The sequence below is a fragment of the Osmerus eperlanus genome, chromosome 12 (genome assembly GCF_963692335.1).
Source record: "Osmerus eperlanus chromosome 12, fOsmEpe2.1, whole genome shotgun sequence".
In the NCBI taxonomy this organism is placed as follows: Eukaryota; Metazoa; Chordata; class Actinopteri; order Osmeriformes; family Osmeridae; genus Osmerus; species Osmerus eperlanus.
The window spans coordinates 9,520,340-9,536,343 of record NC_085029.1 but is presented as its reverse complement, the minus strand read 5'-3'; the positions used below and the strand labels follow the sequence as shown (position 1 = coordinate 9,536,343).

At 48.6% G+C, this 16,004-nt stretch overlaps 2 protein-coding genes across 2 annotated transcripts in view; both read right to left on the bottom strand.

The window, feature by feature from the left end:
* Positions 1-4,857: 4,857 nt before the first annotated feature.
* On the bottom strand, positions 4,858-6,319 carry LOC134031383 (uncharacterized). Its single transcript, XM_062474997.1, has 3 exons — positions 5,696-6,319; positions 5,323-5,454; positions 4,858-5,242 (listed from the first exon to the last, which is right to left on the bottom strand). Exons 1-3 carry the CDS (start codon positions 6,060-6,062, stop codon positions 4,965-4,967), a joined length of 777 nt encoding a protein of 258 aa, XP_062330981.1. The 5' UTR covers positions 6,063-6,319; the 3' UTR covers positions 4,858-4,964.
* A 2,680-nt stretch (positions 6,320-8,999) lies between these two features.
* Positions 9,000-16,004, bottom strand: part of LOC134031662 (zinc transporter ZIP11-like) — a 25,959-nt gene continuing 18,954 nt past the window's right edge. The window contains exons 5-9 of the mRNA XM_062475368.1: positions 15,228-15,558; positions 11,252-11,321; positions 10,003-10,101; positions 9,277-9,435; positions 9,000-9,115 (exon numbers count right to left, since the gene is read on the bottom strand). Of these exons, the coding sequence (XP_062331352.1) occupies positions 9,037-9,115; positions 9,277-9,435; positions 10,003-10,101; positions 11,252-11,321; positions 15,228-15,558 (738 nt within the window). The 3' untranslated portion in view covers positions 9,000-9,036. The remainder of the gene's footprint in view (positions 9,116-9,276; positions 9,436-10,002; positions 10,102-11,251; positions 11,322-15,227; positions 15,559-16,004) is intronic.

Sequence of the window (16,004 nt, the reverse complement as noted above, 5' to 3'; positions counted from 1 at the left end):
CACCAGTGGATATACTAACGGTCTATTTTTAAACCCCTTTTGGCAGGGCTGCCAGGTTACACAATATGAACGCACCCGAAGGATCACACAAAAGGTCCACTCTAAAATTAGAACCAAACACACAATACCCTGGACTTAGAAAAAGCTGTTTTCCCTACTGCAAAAAAATGACAACCACCCCTGCCAGTTTGACCCAGCTCCTGACCAGTAGAATGGGCCGGCCTGCGGTCTCACACACACGGCAGGCTGCTCTGGGGGTCTGGTAGGACATGGCGATATGAAGAGGGAAGCCAGGCTGTGTGTCCTCCAGGTTGGAGAGCTGCTCTCTGTCTACTCTCCCCACCTTCCAGTGAGTGTCAGAGGAGGGCTTTAGAGTTCCTCCAAGGATAACAGAGGAGAGATCAGAGAGACCTGTCTCTATACCCAAACAGGGACGGAGAGACTCTAGGAAGGGGAGGGCAGATCTCTCTCTCTCTCTGTCTCATAATACAAAACATATTTCTGTCTCTCTCTAACATTATCGGTATCTCTGTCTCTCTTTTTGTCTCTCTCTCTCTCCCATCCGTTCTCTCCTCCCATAATCCCTCTGTTACAGACCTCTCCTCTCTCCTGTGTAAAAACGGGTTTACATGATAGATAACTACTTCTCAGCTCTATGATTTTGATGAATTCCTGCTTGGAATGAGAGAGAATGGAGGAGGGCAGGAGGGAGAGGGTGAGAAAGTGAGAACTGCACACTAAGATCATCTGAATCTCTATACCTGTATGCAGCCCAGTTGACAGTATGGAGAGTTACATGGGCTTGCAAGTACATGCGTGGCCTTGACAGACCTCCAAGTTGGATGAAAAACAGCCCTTCCACCTCCCTCTATATCACTCTCTCCCGCCTTCTATCTTCCTCTAACCTTCTCTCACCCTCCCTATCTCTCTCTCTCTACCTCCCTCTAGCCTTCTCTCTCCCTCCCTATCTCTCTCTATCTTCCTCTAACCTTCTCTCACCCTCCCTATCTCTCTCTCTCTCTACCTCCCTCTAACCTTCTCTCTCCCTCCCTATCTCTCTCTCTCTCTACCTCCCTCTAGCCTTCTCTCTCCCTCCCTATCTCTCTCTACCTCCCTCTAGCCTTCTCTCACCCTCCCTTTCTCTCTCTCTCTCTCCCTTTCTCTCAGCCCCCACGCTCTATCTTCCTCTAACCCCCCCCCCCTCTCTCCCTCTGTCCTAACATGCTCAGTGTGTTTAGTGGGGAGCCTCTGGCCCACATCATAAACCCAGGAACATTATATCTGTCAGACGGCACAGGAACATAAACATCTATTTATCTCCACTTGGGGGGCTGGAACATTCCACTATATCACTCTCCATCATCTGACACAAACACACACAAACAAACACACTCAAATAAACCAACACACACACATGTGGAAGGACACACCCTCACTGGAGGTGTCATTAGATGGTTATCTACAGACATTATGCCAGTAGTGAATCAGCGAGCTCCTGTATCAGAGAATCTCCAGAGAACAGGGTTCTGGGATCCAAACTCACAACCCACATCCAGCGTGGAGGCAGGTAGCTGCAGAGGCCTACGGTGTTTCTAGCTGAACCCTACACACACACAAACACCCCCGCACACAGAGAATCAGACTTGTTCTGAATGCTACCCGCTCGTACCACACTCCACACTGCCCGGTTGTCCACTGTGACCGGCTGGTTCAGGAGATGTGTAAAGGTGAGGGTCTTCTCCTTGCAAGGCTGGGCAGGGCGCTGGGAGGAGACGAAGGCCTCGTGGTTAGAACCATCTGGCTTTGAGTCCAAAAATACACACAATGACACAGACACACACTCTGACGTAACAAGGATTTCGATACGTCTGCAGAACCACTGGTTTCAAACCTACAGCGGTTTAAGAGTGCTAAGAAATACAGCAATGTGGAAAATGCAGATTATTTTAACATTCTGCCCCTAAGCCATAAACTGCAGGAGAGTGTAAAGGAATGTTGGACTATGCTGAACGCACACACACACACACTTTCACTGTTCCAAAAAAGGCTCTAACAGGGGCCAGTACCATGAAAAATGATAATACTATGCAACACACACACACTGCAGCAACTAGGGAATATTGTGAGTGGGATCTGAATGATGCCCTGGTGAGTATGAGTTTGCATATGTTGGCTTCTGTACTGTATGGGGCAGAGAGAAAGAGAGAGACAGCGAGAGTCAGGGAAAGAGTCAGAAAGTGAGGTTGAGAAATACAGAGACAGGGAGACAGAGAGAAAGAGAATGGGAGATGAAAGAGGGAGAGGAAGAGAGAGCAGGGAAAGTCTAGCAGAGCAGCCCACTCAGTCCCCGACACAGCGGAGACAGTCTCTGTGTCTGGAAGTGGAAAGAGAGGGAGAGGGGAAGCTGAGAGGGTTCTTTTAATGTTTGTTTTTCTAGCACTTTCTGTTTTTCTTTTCCACCCCTCTGTTCTTTCTCTCTTTATGCAACGTAACGAGCTCCATCCATCCCAATTAGAAGGTGTCGCTGCTTGATGAGTGTGTGAGCGTGTGTGTGTGTGTGTGTGTTGTGGGTGTGGGGGTGGGTTGTATGTTGATCATCAAAGGCTGTTGTTTAGTTGTGATGTTCATGGATGTGCTGGTAACTTGGTCTCTCTCTCTCTATCACACACACACACACACAAACACACACACACACACACAGGCTGCTGGGGGTGCTTGTGTTTTTGTGAGGAAGAAAGGGTTAATTACCAGGCACTCTTCAATCAGGCCCATCCTAGCTCCATCCCTCTCTTTTATTTTCACTGTGGGGGATGGATGGAGGGTGAGATGGAGGAGAGTGGGGGAGGTGGGGGTTAACTCAATGGGGACCAGCTGTAGGGTGCTGGACAAAGGCCAGGGAACGTTCTGGATGGATAGATTGAAGAGCACAGACCCCAGGGGAGGAGAGAGAGGAGGAGGCGAGAGGGGAAAGACGGGAAAGAGGAGTGATGAGAAGTGAGGAGGAGAGGAGGAGAAGAGGAGTGATGAGAGGACAGGTGAGAGGAGAAGAGAACAGGGTGGATGATAAGGGGTAGGGATCAATTGAAGGATTCCATGACAGGAGTTTCAGGGGAGAGATGGACAGATGTCATAGATGGGAAAGAGAGGTTGTGAATGGAGTGGTCCTCATAAAAAGGAAGAGAGAGAGGGATGAACCACGAAAGGTAATGAAAAAGAGAGAAAGATTGTCAACAGCAACAGAGGGTAAAGTTATTTACTGAGCTAACCGTTGATAAAGCCTGAGGGAAGAGACATTGTGGCAACACGTTAGGAGTGAAGGATTGTGGGAAGCCGGGGTGACACCGCAGGACAACCTTACATAAACAACCCCTCCTCCTCCACCTCCCATACCTTCTGATTCTCCTCTGCCCCATCTCCAAAGGGAGGGCTAGTTCAAACATGAAGCGTTGCTTCCACCCAGTGGCCAAAATGAAGATAACAGCTGCTCTGCTCCCCTCGGCCGTACTGGTTGATAATTCGACAAACTCTTGGTGTATTTTGCGTGAGTGAACGGCAAGTCTAAAACTCAAATCGCCCTTAGGTCGGCATGATGGCCTATCCTGCCAAGTCCTCTAGGTGGACTTGAAGAACAATCCGTTTTCACCATCTGCCGTTACTTTCGAAGCTCAACCACAGTAAAATGTCTGTAATCTCAAGGGAATCATCAACGATACTTTTTGGTATGGATAATTAGCGCTTGTGCTACCTTGTTATGCCCGGTAGGGGTGTAACAAGCTACAAGTTCATCACAGGGTGCACTGATCCTTTTCAATCATGCGATGGCAGCAAAGCCTCGCTTTAAACATGAAAGCGAGGCTTTCATGTTTCCCACACCAGGAACATATTCAAAAAGATTAAGTGCTGTGTGATTTCTGTGCAAACCAGTACACTGGGTGTAGAGAGCAGGGCAGCACTGACACTGGGTGTATAGAGGAGGGCAACACTGACACTGGGTGTATAGAGCAGGGCAGCACTGACACTGGGTGTATAGAGGAGGGCAGCACTGACACTGGGTGTATAGAGGAGGGCAGCACTGACACTGGGTGTATAGAGCAGGGCAGCACTGACACTGGGTGTATAGAGGAGGGCAGCACTGACACTGGGTGTATAGAGCAGGGCAGCACTGACACTGGGTGTATAGAGGAGGGCAGCACTGACACTGGGTGTATAGAGCAGGGCAGCACTGACACTGGGTGTATAGAGGAGGGCAGCACTGACACTGGGTGTATAGAGGAGGGCAGCACTGACACTGGGTGTAGAGAGCAGGGCAGCACTGACACTGGGTGTATAGAGGAGGGCAGCACTGACACTGGGTGTATAGAGCAGGGCAGCACTGACACTGGGTGTAGAGAGCAGGGCAGCACTGACACTGGGTGTATAGAGGAGGGCAGCACTGACACTGGGTGTAGAGAGCAGGGCAGCACTGACACTGGGTGTAGAGAGCAGGGCAGCACTGACACTGGGTGTATAGAGGAGGGCAGCACTGACACTGGGTGTAGAGAGCAGGGCAGCACTGACACTGGGTGTAGAGAGCAGGGCAGCACTGACACTGGGTGTAGAGAGCAGGGCAGCACTGACACTGGGTGTAGAGAGCAGGGCAGCACTGACACTGGGTGTAGAGAGCAGGGCAGGGATGCACAGAGGGGTTGATGTGCTAGTTGAACAGCTAAATGTTAATGCTGTCTTTCATGTGTACGAAACATTGCAAATTGAACATAAATCTTTAGTATCATTGCTCCACGTTAATGCCCATTTACGTGGAGCATTTAGGAAAACCTCAAATAGGAAAACACGATGAAAAAGCATAAGTAACAAGTCTGTAGAACAGTTTACTGAAAACAAATGTGCAAATAAAACAGAAATATATATACAAAAGTACAAACTATATACCTAAGGCATAAGGGGTCGAGTCCAGGGTCAGGGGTCTAGTCCAGGGGTGGAGGAACTGGGTCACGCCGGCCACTCAATGCCTGCACTAGCTGGCCCAGTGTACCAAGGAAAGCTTGATTAAAGGCTGCAGTTTCAGCATTCTCCTCCCTCCTCAAGGCTGCTTCCAGCTCCCTTGCTTGCACCGCATCATCGAGTGCCATCTGTAAATTCCGCTCCTGCTGTGCCCGGTTTAGTTCCTGCTGCTCCACATCGGCCGCCAACATCTCCCTCAAGACAGTCAGATGTTCATCTTCCCGATGTCGTTTCCTCCTGCCTGGATAATAGTTAGGGTTTAATTTATCTTACCGGGTAATTTTTTATTTAATTACAATCCCAGGTATTTGCCATGTCTACCTGTGAATACACGCTGCGATGTCATGTTGGCGGTGGATGTTGCCGGTGCAGGTGAGGCCGGTGCCGGGGATGCCACTGCTACAGGTGCCAACGGGGCGTCATCGGAGTTCTCTTCGCTTATCGAAGCCTCTTCTACAAGATTATACAAATTAATTGTTAATTACACAAACTACTGCAAAACACACAATATAGCAACACCAACTGGAAAATTGGACGTAAACATACACGTTGCACAATAGCACTAGCTTATATTTTCATCTTTTGTGCTGCCATAGAGTAGGCCTAGGCGTGTATATTTAAATAAGCAGTATATCTAATGCATGTTTGAATGCGTGTATATTTTGCACAAATTAAAAGGAACAAAAAAGAGTACCATCCTTCAGTGACTCCAACAAATCTGTGGACAAATCGTCTTCCTTCCCAGTTCCATTGCTCGTAGGTTTATGGCCATATATTGCGTCCATCTGGTCGAACCACTTCCAACTCTTTCTGTGCGAACCACTCCCGCTGTTCTGGTCCTTGATAGACCTATAGTCACTTTTAAGTTTTTTTAACTTTTCCCTGCACTGTTGGAATGTCCTTTGGTATCCGTGTGCGGCCAACAATTCAGACACTTCCTGGTAGACCTTCTCCTTCCGAGTTGCCCCATCCAGCAGTCGCTGTATCCTTTCGTCGGCCACCAAACAGAGGAACGTCTGCACCTCCTCAATTAACCACCGCGTGGTTTTGAAGGGTGCCATCTATTCAAATTAACCACAGCATAAATTAAAAAAATTGCGGCCACTATAGTAGCTTTTTTGTTAAAAAATGGCGGGGTTCTGCCATTGATAGTATTCGTGCAGGATGCCCCATGTCGTTCAATAATGACGTCGTGACGCAATGACGACTTTCTCTGGCCAATCAGTGCGCAGGGTTTTTACGTCGCCCTCCGTTATCGCCTCAGCTTGCTTTGAACCTCATACCAAAAAGTGTCAGGTTGGTTACTAGTGCCAGGTTTGCCAGATGGAAAATTAAAAAGGCAAGTGTAGTGAAATCGAGCTGCTCCCATGCATGGAATAGCGCCAATATTTATGTCACAGCAGTCTCTCTCGGTGTGTGTGTGTGTGTGTGTGTGTGTGTGAGAGTGAACAAGAGAGAGAGAGAAAGTGTTGGAGTAAGTTATAGAAGTGGTCTTAAATTGCTTTCAAAGCTCCAGATTTGAACATGGGACTCCGCCAATTCATGATAACCAGACAGATTCGTTTTCCCTTATTTTTTCCCCCTTTGAACACTTTCCCTCTTTCTTTCAGGCAAACTTTAGATGTCCACATGAATAATTGTTTCAGTTTCCTTCTCGCATAAAACATGCCCTGACAGACACTCACATACAGTAGCCCTATTGTGTTTTTTGTAACTATTAAAGAAGGCTCTTCCTCCACTCTCTCCCTGTGTGTGTGTAACGGGGGTGTAAGAGACGTGGCCTTGCTCCGCCAGGGCCAACGTTCGCTGCCATCGGGAGTCGAACCTGCCACCTCTGGACTGCCAAGCGCAACCACTACCGACTACGCCAAAGAAAAGCTAGCTCTTCGTCGACGCGGGTGGCCTCTTACATACCTGAGGAGTGAGTTTCCCCGATTCCCACCGGTTACATGTGCATGCATGTGGAGCACCAGCACTGTCCTGATGCTCCACATGCTTGGTCCAGGTAGAGACGGCTGACATGAGCACCGCAGGCACATGTGTGCGTCTCTCTTCAGTCCTCACCGTGGCAACGAGTTGTGTGTGTGTTTTCTTTTCCAGCATTGTGCCTCAATGGACCACAAACCACATGTCTGATCACAGGGCATCACCACTCCCTAGGAAAAACACATTCACATTGTACAGACATACACACAGATACACACACAGACAAGCACACATGTAACCTACAGGGGTAAAGCCATTGTACTGTATGCACACATGGTTTATTGCATTCTCTTTAAAATCGCCAATGGAAACCTTCCTATTAAATAGGTGCTTGGTACAGAACACCAGAATAAAGCACACTACCATAACGTAGACACAAGTTACAGTAAACAATCAAGTTACATTGAGCAGTATTCGGACTTCAAATATCCCAAACGATTCCAAACTTCATTTGACCTTGTTTTGTCCTCTTAACGTCATAAATGGAAGTTGTGCTTCAGAGAAACAAACAATAGGAATGTTATCATTCTTTTCATTTAAGAAATATACACATACACACATACCAACCCCTACACAGTAATGTATACACAGAGAAAGCCCTTTAGGAAGTTAGCCTGAAGCAGAAAGAATGCATGCATTATCTGCATGACCCACAAGGGAGGGAAACATCACAGAATCATTTGGTTGTTCAAAAGGAGGTATTATCAAAAAAGCTACCTATCTCATATCAGCTTCAGCCAAATAAATAATTGCGATATAAGCCGAGAATGCATCCATCCAAACAATACAACTAGTCACAAATTCAGCTGCTGATTTGGGATCCTGTTCCTCTTCCTGCTTCAGTTACAATCAACCTGCCTTTACAACACAGCATCTGAGGTGCAACTGAGGCAGTGGGGTCGACAGCCGAAGCCAACATGGGACCTTGAGACCCCGAGGACGGACATTGTGAGAAACATCCATCGTTAATTATTCATCCATCCAATTAGAATCAATAGTAAATTATGCATTTGCCCAATCACAATCAAGTGACCGTGGTCTCAGTGCCAACAAATAAATTCATTCATTCATCACTTCACTGTAGACATCACCCATCAAGTATCGTCACACTGAATTATGAGGATTGCGAACATGTTCTCCAAATTTTAAGAGAAGCAAAATAAACATCTGTGCTACCTGAAAATCTAATCATAGGATCAACAACAAGAGTGAGTTACTGATGTAGAAAGAAAGTCAAAAGACGAAAACAAGAGAAAGAGATGGAGACAAATGGAGGTGCAGATTGAACCAGAGGGGGAGAGAGAGACAGAGAGAGAGACAGAGAGGGAGACAGAGAGAGACAGAGAGGGAGACAGAAAAGGAGACAGAGAGGGAGATAGAGAAGGAGACAGAGAGGGAGACAGAGAGAGAGGCAGAGAGACGGAGGGAGACAGAGAGGGAAACAGAGAGGGAAACAGAGAGACAGAGAGAGACAGAGAGAGAGGCAGAGAGGGAGACAGAGAGGGAGACAGAGAAGGAGACAGAGAGAGAGAGACAGAGAGAGAGACAGAGAGAGAGACAGAGAGGGAGACAGAGACACAGAGAGGGAGACAGAGAGGGAGACAGAGAGAGAGACAGAGAGAGAGACAGAGAGAGAGGCAGAGAGACGGAGGGAGACAGAGAGGGAAACAGAGAGGGAAACAGAGAGACAGAGAGTGACAGAGAGAGACAGAGAGAGAGGCAGAGAAAGAGACAGAGAGGGAGACAGAGAGGGAGACAGAGAGGGAGACAGAGAGACAGAGAGGGAAACAGAGAGAGAGACAGAGAGAGACAGAGAGAGAGGCAGAGAAAGAGACAGAGAGGGAGACAGAGAGGGAGACAGAGAGACAGAGAGAGAGACAGAGAGGGAGACAGAGAGGGAGACAGAGAGGGAGACAGAGACGGAGAGAGAAGGTAGAGTTGGTCCCTTTCTAGCGGTCGGCAGTAGCTGTTGCCGTGACATTCAGTGACATCATGAACAGCGGGGATGTCCGTTTGCGATAGCTAGGGGCTCCAGACGCCAGGCTTCTGTTAGCCCAGACCCACGTCCAGCGACATCATCACCACAAAACCCAAGATGGACGTCCAGGATGCCAGCTTTCCATTTCCACTGTTAGAAGAAGAGGAAGAGGGTGACATGTGAGAAACACAGGCACCTTCCTCAAAGTAACACTGTGTGTTTTTATTCCCTCTCCCTCTCCCCCTCCCCCTCCCCCTCCCCCTCCCCCTCCCCCTCCCCCTCCCCCTCCCCCTCCCTCTCTCTCTACTCACCTGACTTGTGCCTCGGGTATGATGTCATCCACCACCACGTACACCATCGCCCCGGCAGCGAACGCCAGAGCGTACGGCAACAGCGGCTCCGCTAGCACCACGGCAACCGCGCCTAGCAGCCCAGCGATGGGCTCGACCATCCCGCTGAGCTGGCCGTACCTGAGGTGACCAAACACAGAGGGTGATAGGAGGAGGGTTCAGTCAGAGAGGACTTCTCTCTGTCTAAGGTCACGAGGTGAACTTCATACAGCTCTATACATGTGACCTGAGGCCTCCCGCTCGTGAAAGCCTGGAGACAGCAGCTTGCAGGACCTTGCTGAGTTACGGTAATGTCCTGTATTCCCTTTGAAGGATAGACACATGATTACCCCATGCTGTACCCTAGAAGGACATGTTCTACAGTAGCTATATTTGGTACTGTTTACCCCAATGTAGATAAGTCACTCTGTAACCTACCCACTTTATTTATTTGAATACCAATGATTCCAGGCCTATTGCTGATAAAACATCCGGTCAACCCTTGTTATGGAGAGTCTTAAGTCTTTCCTCGGTCACCGACTGAACATCATCACAACAGGGTTAGTCTCCAGAATGGAAACGAGCAGGCCTGGAGGGATGCATTGTCAGTTCCATCACTCATATCAGTCATTCAGTTAGTCAGTCTCTGCTCATTCAGTAAGTACGTACACACACACACACACACACACACAGCAGCTTTATACAGACCAGAAGGCTTTCCATGTGGACATCCCTGAACCCCTCAGAGGAAGGCTCACTGCAAGGCCTTCTGGGAAGTTCTGGATGCCAATCCCGATGGCCAGATTCCTGTGAGAGATGGAAACATAAGCACTCAGATCACGATCCTGAACTGACGGACTGGTAGTGTCCTCGCTGTTCAAGATATCATTCATATAAAACCTGCTGTCAACATTATCAACACAACACACACACACACCACTCTATCAACATTCCTATCAAACTGTTTTCTCTGGAACCTAGTCAAGATCCTGGCCACTATGAAAGAAGATTCATGACAGCTTGTCAAGGAGAAGCTGCAAAGAAAAAGACAGAGAGAGAGAGAGAGAGAGAGAGAGAGAGACAGAGAGAGACAGAGAGAGACAGAGAGAGACAGAGAGAGACAGAGAGAGAAAGCATGAACCACACCGTAACCATTCATCATACAGTGATGGCACTGTGGGGCAGAAAGACATCTGGCCTCCTGTCAGAACAAAGACAGATTGAAACAGAGAGGAAGGGAAGGGGGGGGAGATGGAGGGCAGGAAAGGGAGCGATCCAGAGTGTCCCTGGGAGATCTCCTTGTCTTCATTGAGGGTTTAGGGTTGGCTGAGGGGCAGTTCCATGGGCTTATGTGAAGCCCTTTGTGACACTGCTTGTAAAAAGGGCTATACGAATACATTTTGGTTTGATTTGAGGGGGAGAGGGGGAGAGGGAGAGAGGGAAGGAAGGAAGAAAGGAGGGAGGGAAGAGGAGATGGGGGAGGAAGGATGGAGGGAGGGAAGAGGAGATGGGGGAGGAAGGAGGGAGGGAAGAGGAGATAGGGGAGGAGTGGATACTCGCTTCCTCTCCTCCTCCTGCTGTTTCAGTGGATGGAAACATTGAGGGATTCCTCGGTACTCACTAGCACCCAACACATGCGATGCCTACACGTCCACATCCCTCCACCTCTCCCTCCCTCTCTCTCCCCCATATTCTCTCTTTCCTTACTGTGTGATAATGTGAGCTACAAAACACCTCGTTAATACAGTCCTTCAAATGAGCATCATCTGCTTTCCGCACAGTATTGCAGGGTGCATCTTAGCCACTAGGCGGCAGCAGCACATAGCAGAGGGCCCTGATGTGCTGGCTCACAAAGAAACAGACACTCAGTACTCTGGGATGATGGTCTCTCTCACACACATGGAGACAGACACACACACACACACACACACACACTCACACACTCGGGTGGATTTACCTGGCACTCTCAAATGTGGCAGAAGAAGTCTTTCCAATGGCTCCAAATCCCACTCCTACAGCCAAGCCCTCTGCAAGAGGAACACACACACACACACACTTCGTCAAAGATGCACATGTTCCAAGGGGCATGGGGAGTAGAGAAAGACAGAAACAAAGAAAGTGAATAAGACAGAGAGAATAAAGATAGAGACAAACTGCAGTGGAGAGATAAGCAACAGAGACAGAAGACAAAGAATCTCCCTCTCCCTCTCCCTCTCTCTCTCTCTCCTTCCATCACCTCTTTCTCTCTCTCCCTTTTCTCAACATAACATCATCAGGTCCCATAACTAGTTCTGTAATCAGCACTAAGTGGCATGTTTAAGGCCAAGGTCGACACCATTATAAACAAGCATTGCATCGCATGAGAGAGGCCCTCAAATATCCATCTTGCATCGCATGAGAGAGGCCCTCAAATATCCATCTCTCTCTCTGCATTTCTTTTTCTCTCCCCCTCTCTCAGGGGAAGCATCACCCAGTGACTACGAGGTTATGATGAAACTGTCTCTCTGCGTTTGGGTGACTGGTTATTGTTGCAGCACAGAGTAAAACTAATTTCCCCACCTTGGACTGTAAAGACAATCCAATCGAAGCTCATTTAATGCGATCCCTTTCTCACACAGACACACACAAACACATGTACAGACACACTAACACCTGGGCAATCTCTTCCTGTGACTGTTGGGAAGATATAACATCATGAAATGGAAGACAAAACAATAGTAGAACACAGAAAAGGGAGAGAGTAAAACCCTACGCAGACAGGCAGACAGGCAGGCAGACAGGCAGGCAGACAGGCGGGCGGGCAGGCAGGCAGACAGGCAGACAGACAGGCAGACAGGCGGGCAGGCAGACAGACAGACAGGCAGACAGGCAGAAAGACAGGCAGAAAGACAGGCAAGTTTGACCTGACTGCTGACATGACGTGTGTGTGTGTGTGTGTGTGTGTGTATGAGTGAGAGAAAGAAAGGGAGCGTGTGTGTTGAAGGCCATTATGCCAGCATGCCCTTGATGTTATATGCTCTTTTAAAGAAACCAACCCCGGCTCTGTTAGTAGATGCAGACACACACTTCCACATTTCCACTCCACCCCCTTTTCTTTCTGTCCACATCAAATAAAAACCATCGTCTCCTGAAGGTCTGGAACAGAGTGTTTTCTATAAAAGGGGAAGCGCTCCCTCTCATTCATATTCACCTCACACACCCATCCTCGTTTTACTGTACACTCAGTAAACTTTCAACGACTCCAAAAAATTTGGAAAAACTTCCTTGTCCTTTGTTCCCCCTTCCTTCCCCTCCTCCCCTCCCCCTGTCCTCTTCACCTCGTTCCTCCTCCTCCTCCCTTCATTCCACCCCGTCCACTGTGCCATCTTCCTTCAGCCACCAACCAACCACCCCTCGCAGCCCTCCGCTGCCTTCCTCCTCCTCCTCCTCTCCCCCAAACACTCATTTCTAAGTCCGAATTCTACGTCCCGTGCTACTTAGCATCAGAGGAGTCACCACAGGCTGGCTCTGAGGACAAACACTACGTACAACAGCTCGGCTTCTGGCGCGCCGTTACCATGCCGACCGGCGGAGACAACACTTCAGACGGCGCTCTGATTGTTGACTGAAAGACCCTCGAGTGCGCCAAGACAACACAGAGACCAAGATGTCTGCCATCTCCGTGGAGGGACATCCGGGCTCGGATGGGTTTGTGTTCCTGGAGACACAAACCCACTCCAGGCCCCGCTGCGCTGAAGCCTAGCCTCTAACCCCCACTTCAAAGCCCCGAAGGTGAACACGCCTTCTCTGAAGAAGGTCCGTTTTCATTTATTTGAGTCATGTGAGAGGTCCAGACTGATATGAACCCTCCTTATGTGCCGTGTCCTTACTGGTAAATGCAGAAATGAAAACCAGATTGGATGAGGGGAGGGGAGGGTACTAGCTGTCAATCTACACACTGCCACTCAGACTGTTCAGTTTCTCATATCAGGCACTTGTGAGACACACTGAAGTCATCCCAGACATCGCTGTCACCTCCCTCCCTGCAGGCTGGCATTAGGTTGTCACACAGAAATGTGTGGCCTGGTTGGAGTTACAGTAAATTAAGTTGGAGTAGAATGCCCTCCATATGTACGGACCCAGAATGCATCAGGCAGGGGAAGTTTGGACAACTCACTTTTGACACACGGACAAGATCTGGACTGCATCTTACACTTTATTCAAAGAGATCAATCAAGCACACACAACAAACACACAAGCGCGCGCACACACACACACACACACACATCAGTAAGTACCGTAGATCTACCCAAACAGATACAGCACACAAACGTAACATATGATACACAACATGAGAAAATATTCCAATATATACTCACTAACTACAAAGTGGCTCATCTAAATGACGAAATCCACTTTAACCAGAGTATGTGTGTCTCTCCATATCTTGGTAGCCTACATACAACTGATGCCTTTGGGAGAGTGAGAGGAGAGGAGGAGGGAAGATGAGGAGAGATGCAGCTCTTGTGAAAACACCTGTGATCCAAGGAAGGGGGGGGGGAAGAGAGATAGATGGAGGGAGCGGAGAAAGAGAGAGGAGTGGAAAGAGAAGCACTTGAATTACCTCAGCATTTGTAAACACAAACTCTGATAAAAGCCACCGCCAGCGCTTCAAAGAACATACGCCATGCCTGAGGGCGGGCACACTGCCAACCAGGGATTTTAATTGGCCCAAAGGGCCCAGGGCACGGCCTGGAGCTGGGCAGTTATTGGTTAGTCTGTGTGGATGCTGTCATCTCCATTGATGCAGCTGTTAGTTAGATGCAAAACAACTTCCTAAACTTGGAGGCTCTGTCACTCTACTTTGATGCTAACCCTAATCTGTTGAATACAAATGGCCATGTTCGTGTGTACGTTGTGTGTGTCTGTATGTGTGTGCATGTCTGCCCATTGACCAGCCGCAGTCTCCTCTCAACAAATAAGAGGTTGACAGCTTCAGACATTTGATTCTCATTCCAGCAGAGTTCCAAAAACAATCACAAAATTCAGATTACTTACACAGCACGCACACACACATACACACAAGCATCTGAGCACACACACTCTGACCATTGGTATTCAATCCATCCTTACACTTTGCTGCTGTGGACCAGCATCGGACCAGGAGTCTGACAGCAAACAGATCTTATTAGGCCCAGAGATCAGCGCTGCCCAGGTTGTTACATCAGGGGCGCCCAAGAGATCAGATTAGCCCCAGAGAGAAACGCTGCCCTCTCTCCATGCACATGTCACGGTGGCTTATTGAAAAGCACCTTACTGCCACTTCTAAGCTGCACATCTGGCTGGCTGAGAGAGAGAAAGAGAGAGGGCGTTGGGGAGCGTGTGAAACGAGGAGTGGCACTGCTCTAACGGTGGAAAGGTGAGCTGTGCGTCACCCCGGCATGTTCCTGACGCCACGGCCCCCGGGGGGCTCCTAGAGCCCGGGGCTGCTGCGTCCCACGAAACAAGCGGTCACCGAGCGCTCACACACACTTCCCCCTCGGCCCTCATCACCCCGCACGAGAACGGATGCAGCGTGCCTTCAAGATCAGCCTAACGTCCAGGATGTTGTTTATCCAAAAAATTGTAAACAATAACATTGAATATGGGAATCCATCCAAACTTCTCGTCAGAGGTGCTACTTCCGTTAATTAAAAAGACCACATATCACGATCAGATGATTGATTAGGAGTCTTTGTTTCCTGGGTCGATCCCCGCGGCAGGTTTCATCCATCATATTAATTAGAAGGTGTGGAGAGAGGTCATTGATGGAGACATAGGGGGTGACCGGCCTGAGAGCTTACCTAGCAACAATACTAGATTCAGTCCCGGGGAGAGAACTGAAGTGTGTAGTGTGTGTGTGTTGTGTATGTGTGTGTGTTGTGTATGTGTGTGTGTGCGAGTGTCATCCTCACCTGGGATATTGTGGATGGTGATGGCCAGGATGAGGAGGACAATCCGTCGCCAGCTGTTCCTCTCTTTCTCGCTTTGTCCTGCCTCTTCCTGTTGCCTGACGCCAGCTTCCTGTCCCTCGGAGTTTCCTGAGTGGGCTCCTTTCCGCCGCTGGTACACCTCACCGTTATCTATCTTATCTGTATGGAGAAGAAAGAGAGAGAGAGAGAGAGAGAGAGAGAGAGAGAGAGAGAGAGAGAGAGAGAGAGAGAGAGAGAGAGAGAGAGAGAGAGAGAGAGAGAGAGAGAGAGAGAGAGAGAGAGAGAGAGAGAGAGAGAGAGAGAGAGAGAGAGAGAGAGAGAGAGAGAGAAGAGAGAGAGAGATGAGAGAGAGAGAGAGAGAGAGAGAGAAACGTTCACATAACATTCATACAACCTATACACCTTCAAATAACCTGTACCATCCACATGACCCTCATGCACTCTCTCTCCCACAACATCCCGGTGTTGCATCCCAGAAGTGTTTTTAAGGGTTTGGTCTACATAATTCAGACATACTGTACATCAGATTATTTATTCACCATGTGGAGAACTCCAGTGAACGATAGACATCTACTGAAGCGTGCGTTATCAAATGACTGAACTAAAATTGTTCAACTTGGTGAAGCCAGAATAATGAGTGTGTCAGAGTTATTACCAAACAGCAACAGCGTTAGGGAGACATCTCTTCTAAAACTATGTAAACAACAACATCACTGTGATTCAATACGGAATATTGGCTCTGGGATTCCGGAAGGTTCC

Bases quoted from the DNA above. Each gene is read 5' to 3' on its own strand.
- LOC134031383 (XM_062474997.1), bottom strand. From the start codon at position 6,062: ATGGCACCCTTCAAAACCACGCGGTGGTTAATTGAGGAGGTGCAGACG. The intron at 5,455-5,695 runs GTACTCTTTTTT...ATAATCTTGTAG, and splicing joins GTTGGAGTCACTGAAGGATG to AAGAGGCTTCGATAAGCGAA. The intron at 5,243-5,322 runs GTAGACATGGCA...ACTATTATCCAG, and splicing joins ATCGCAGCGTGTATTCACAG to GCAGGAGGAAACGACATCGG.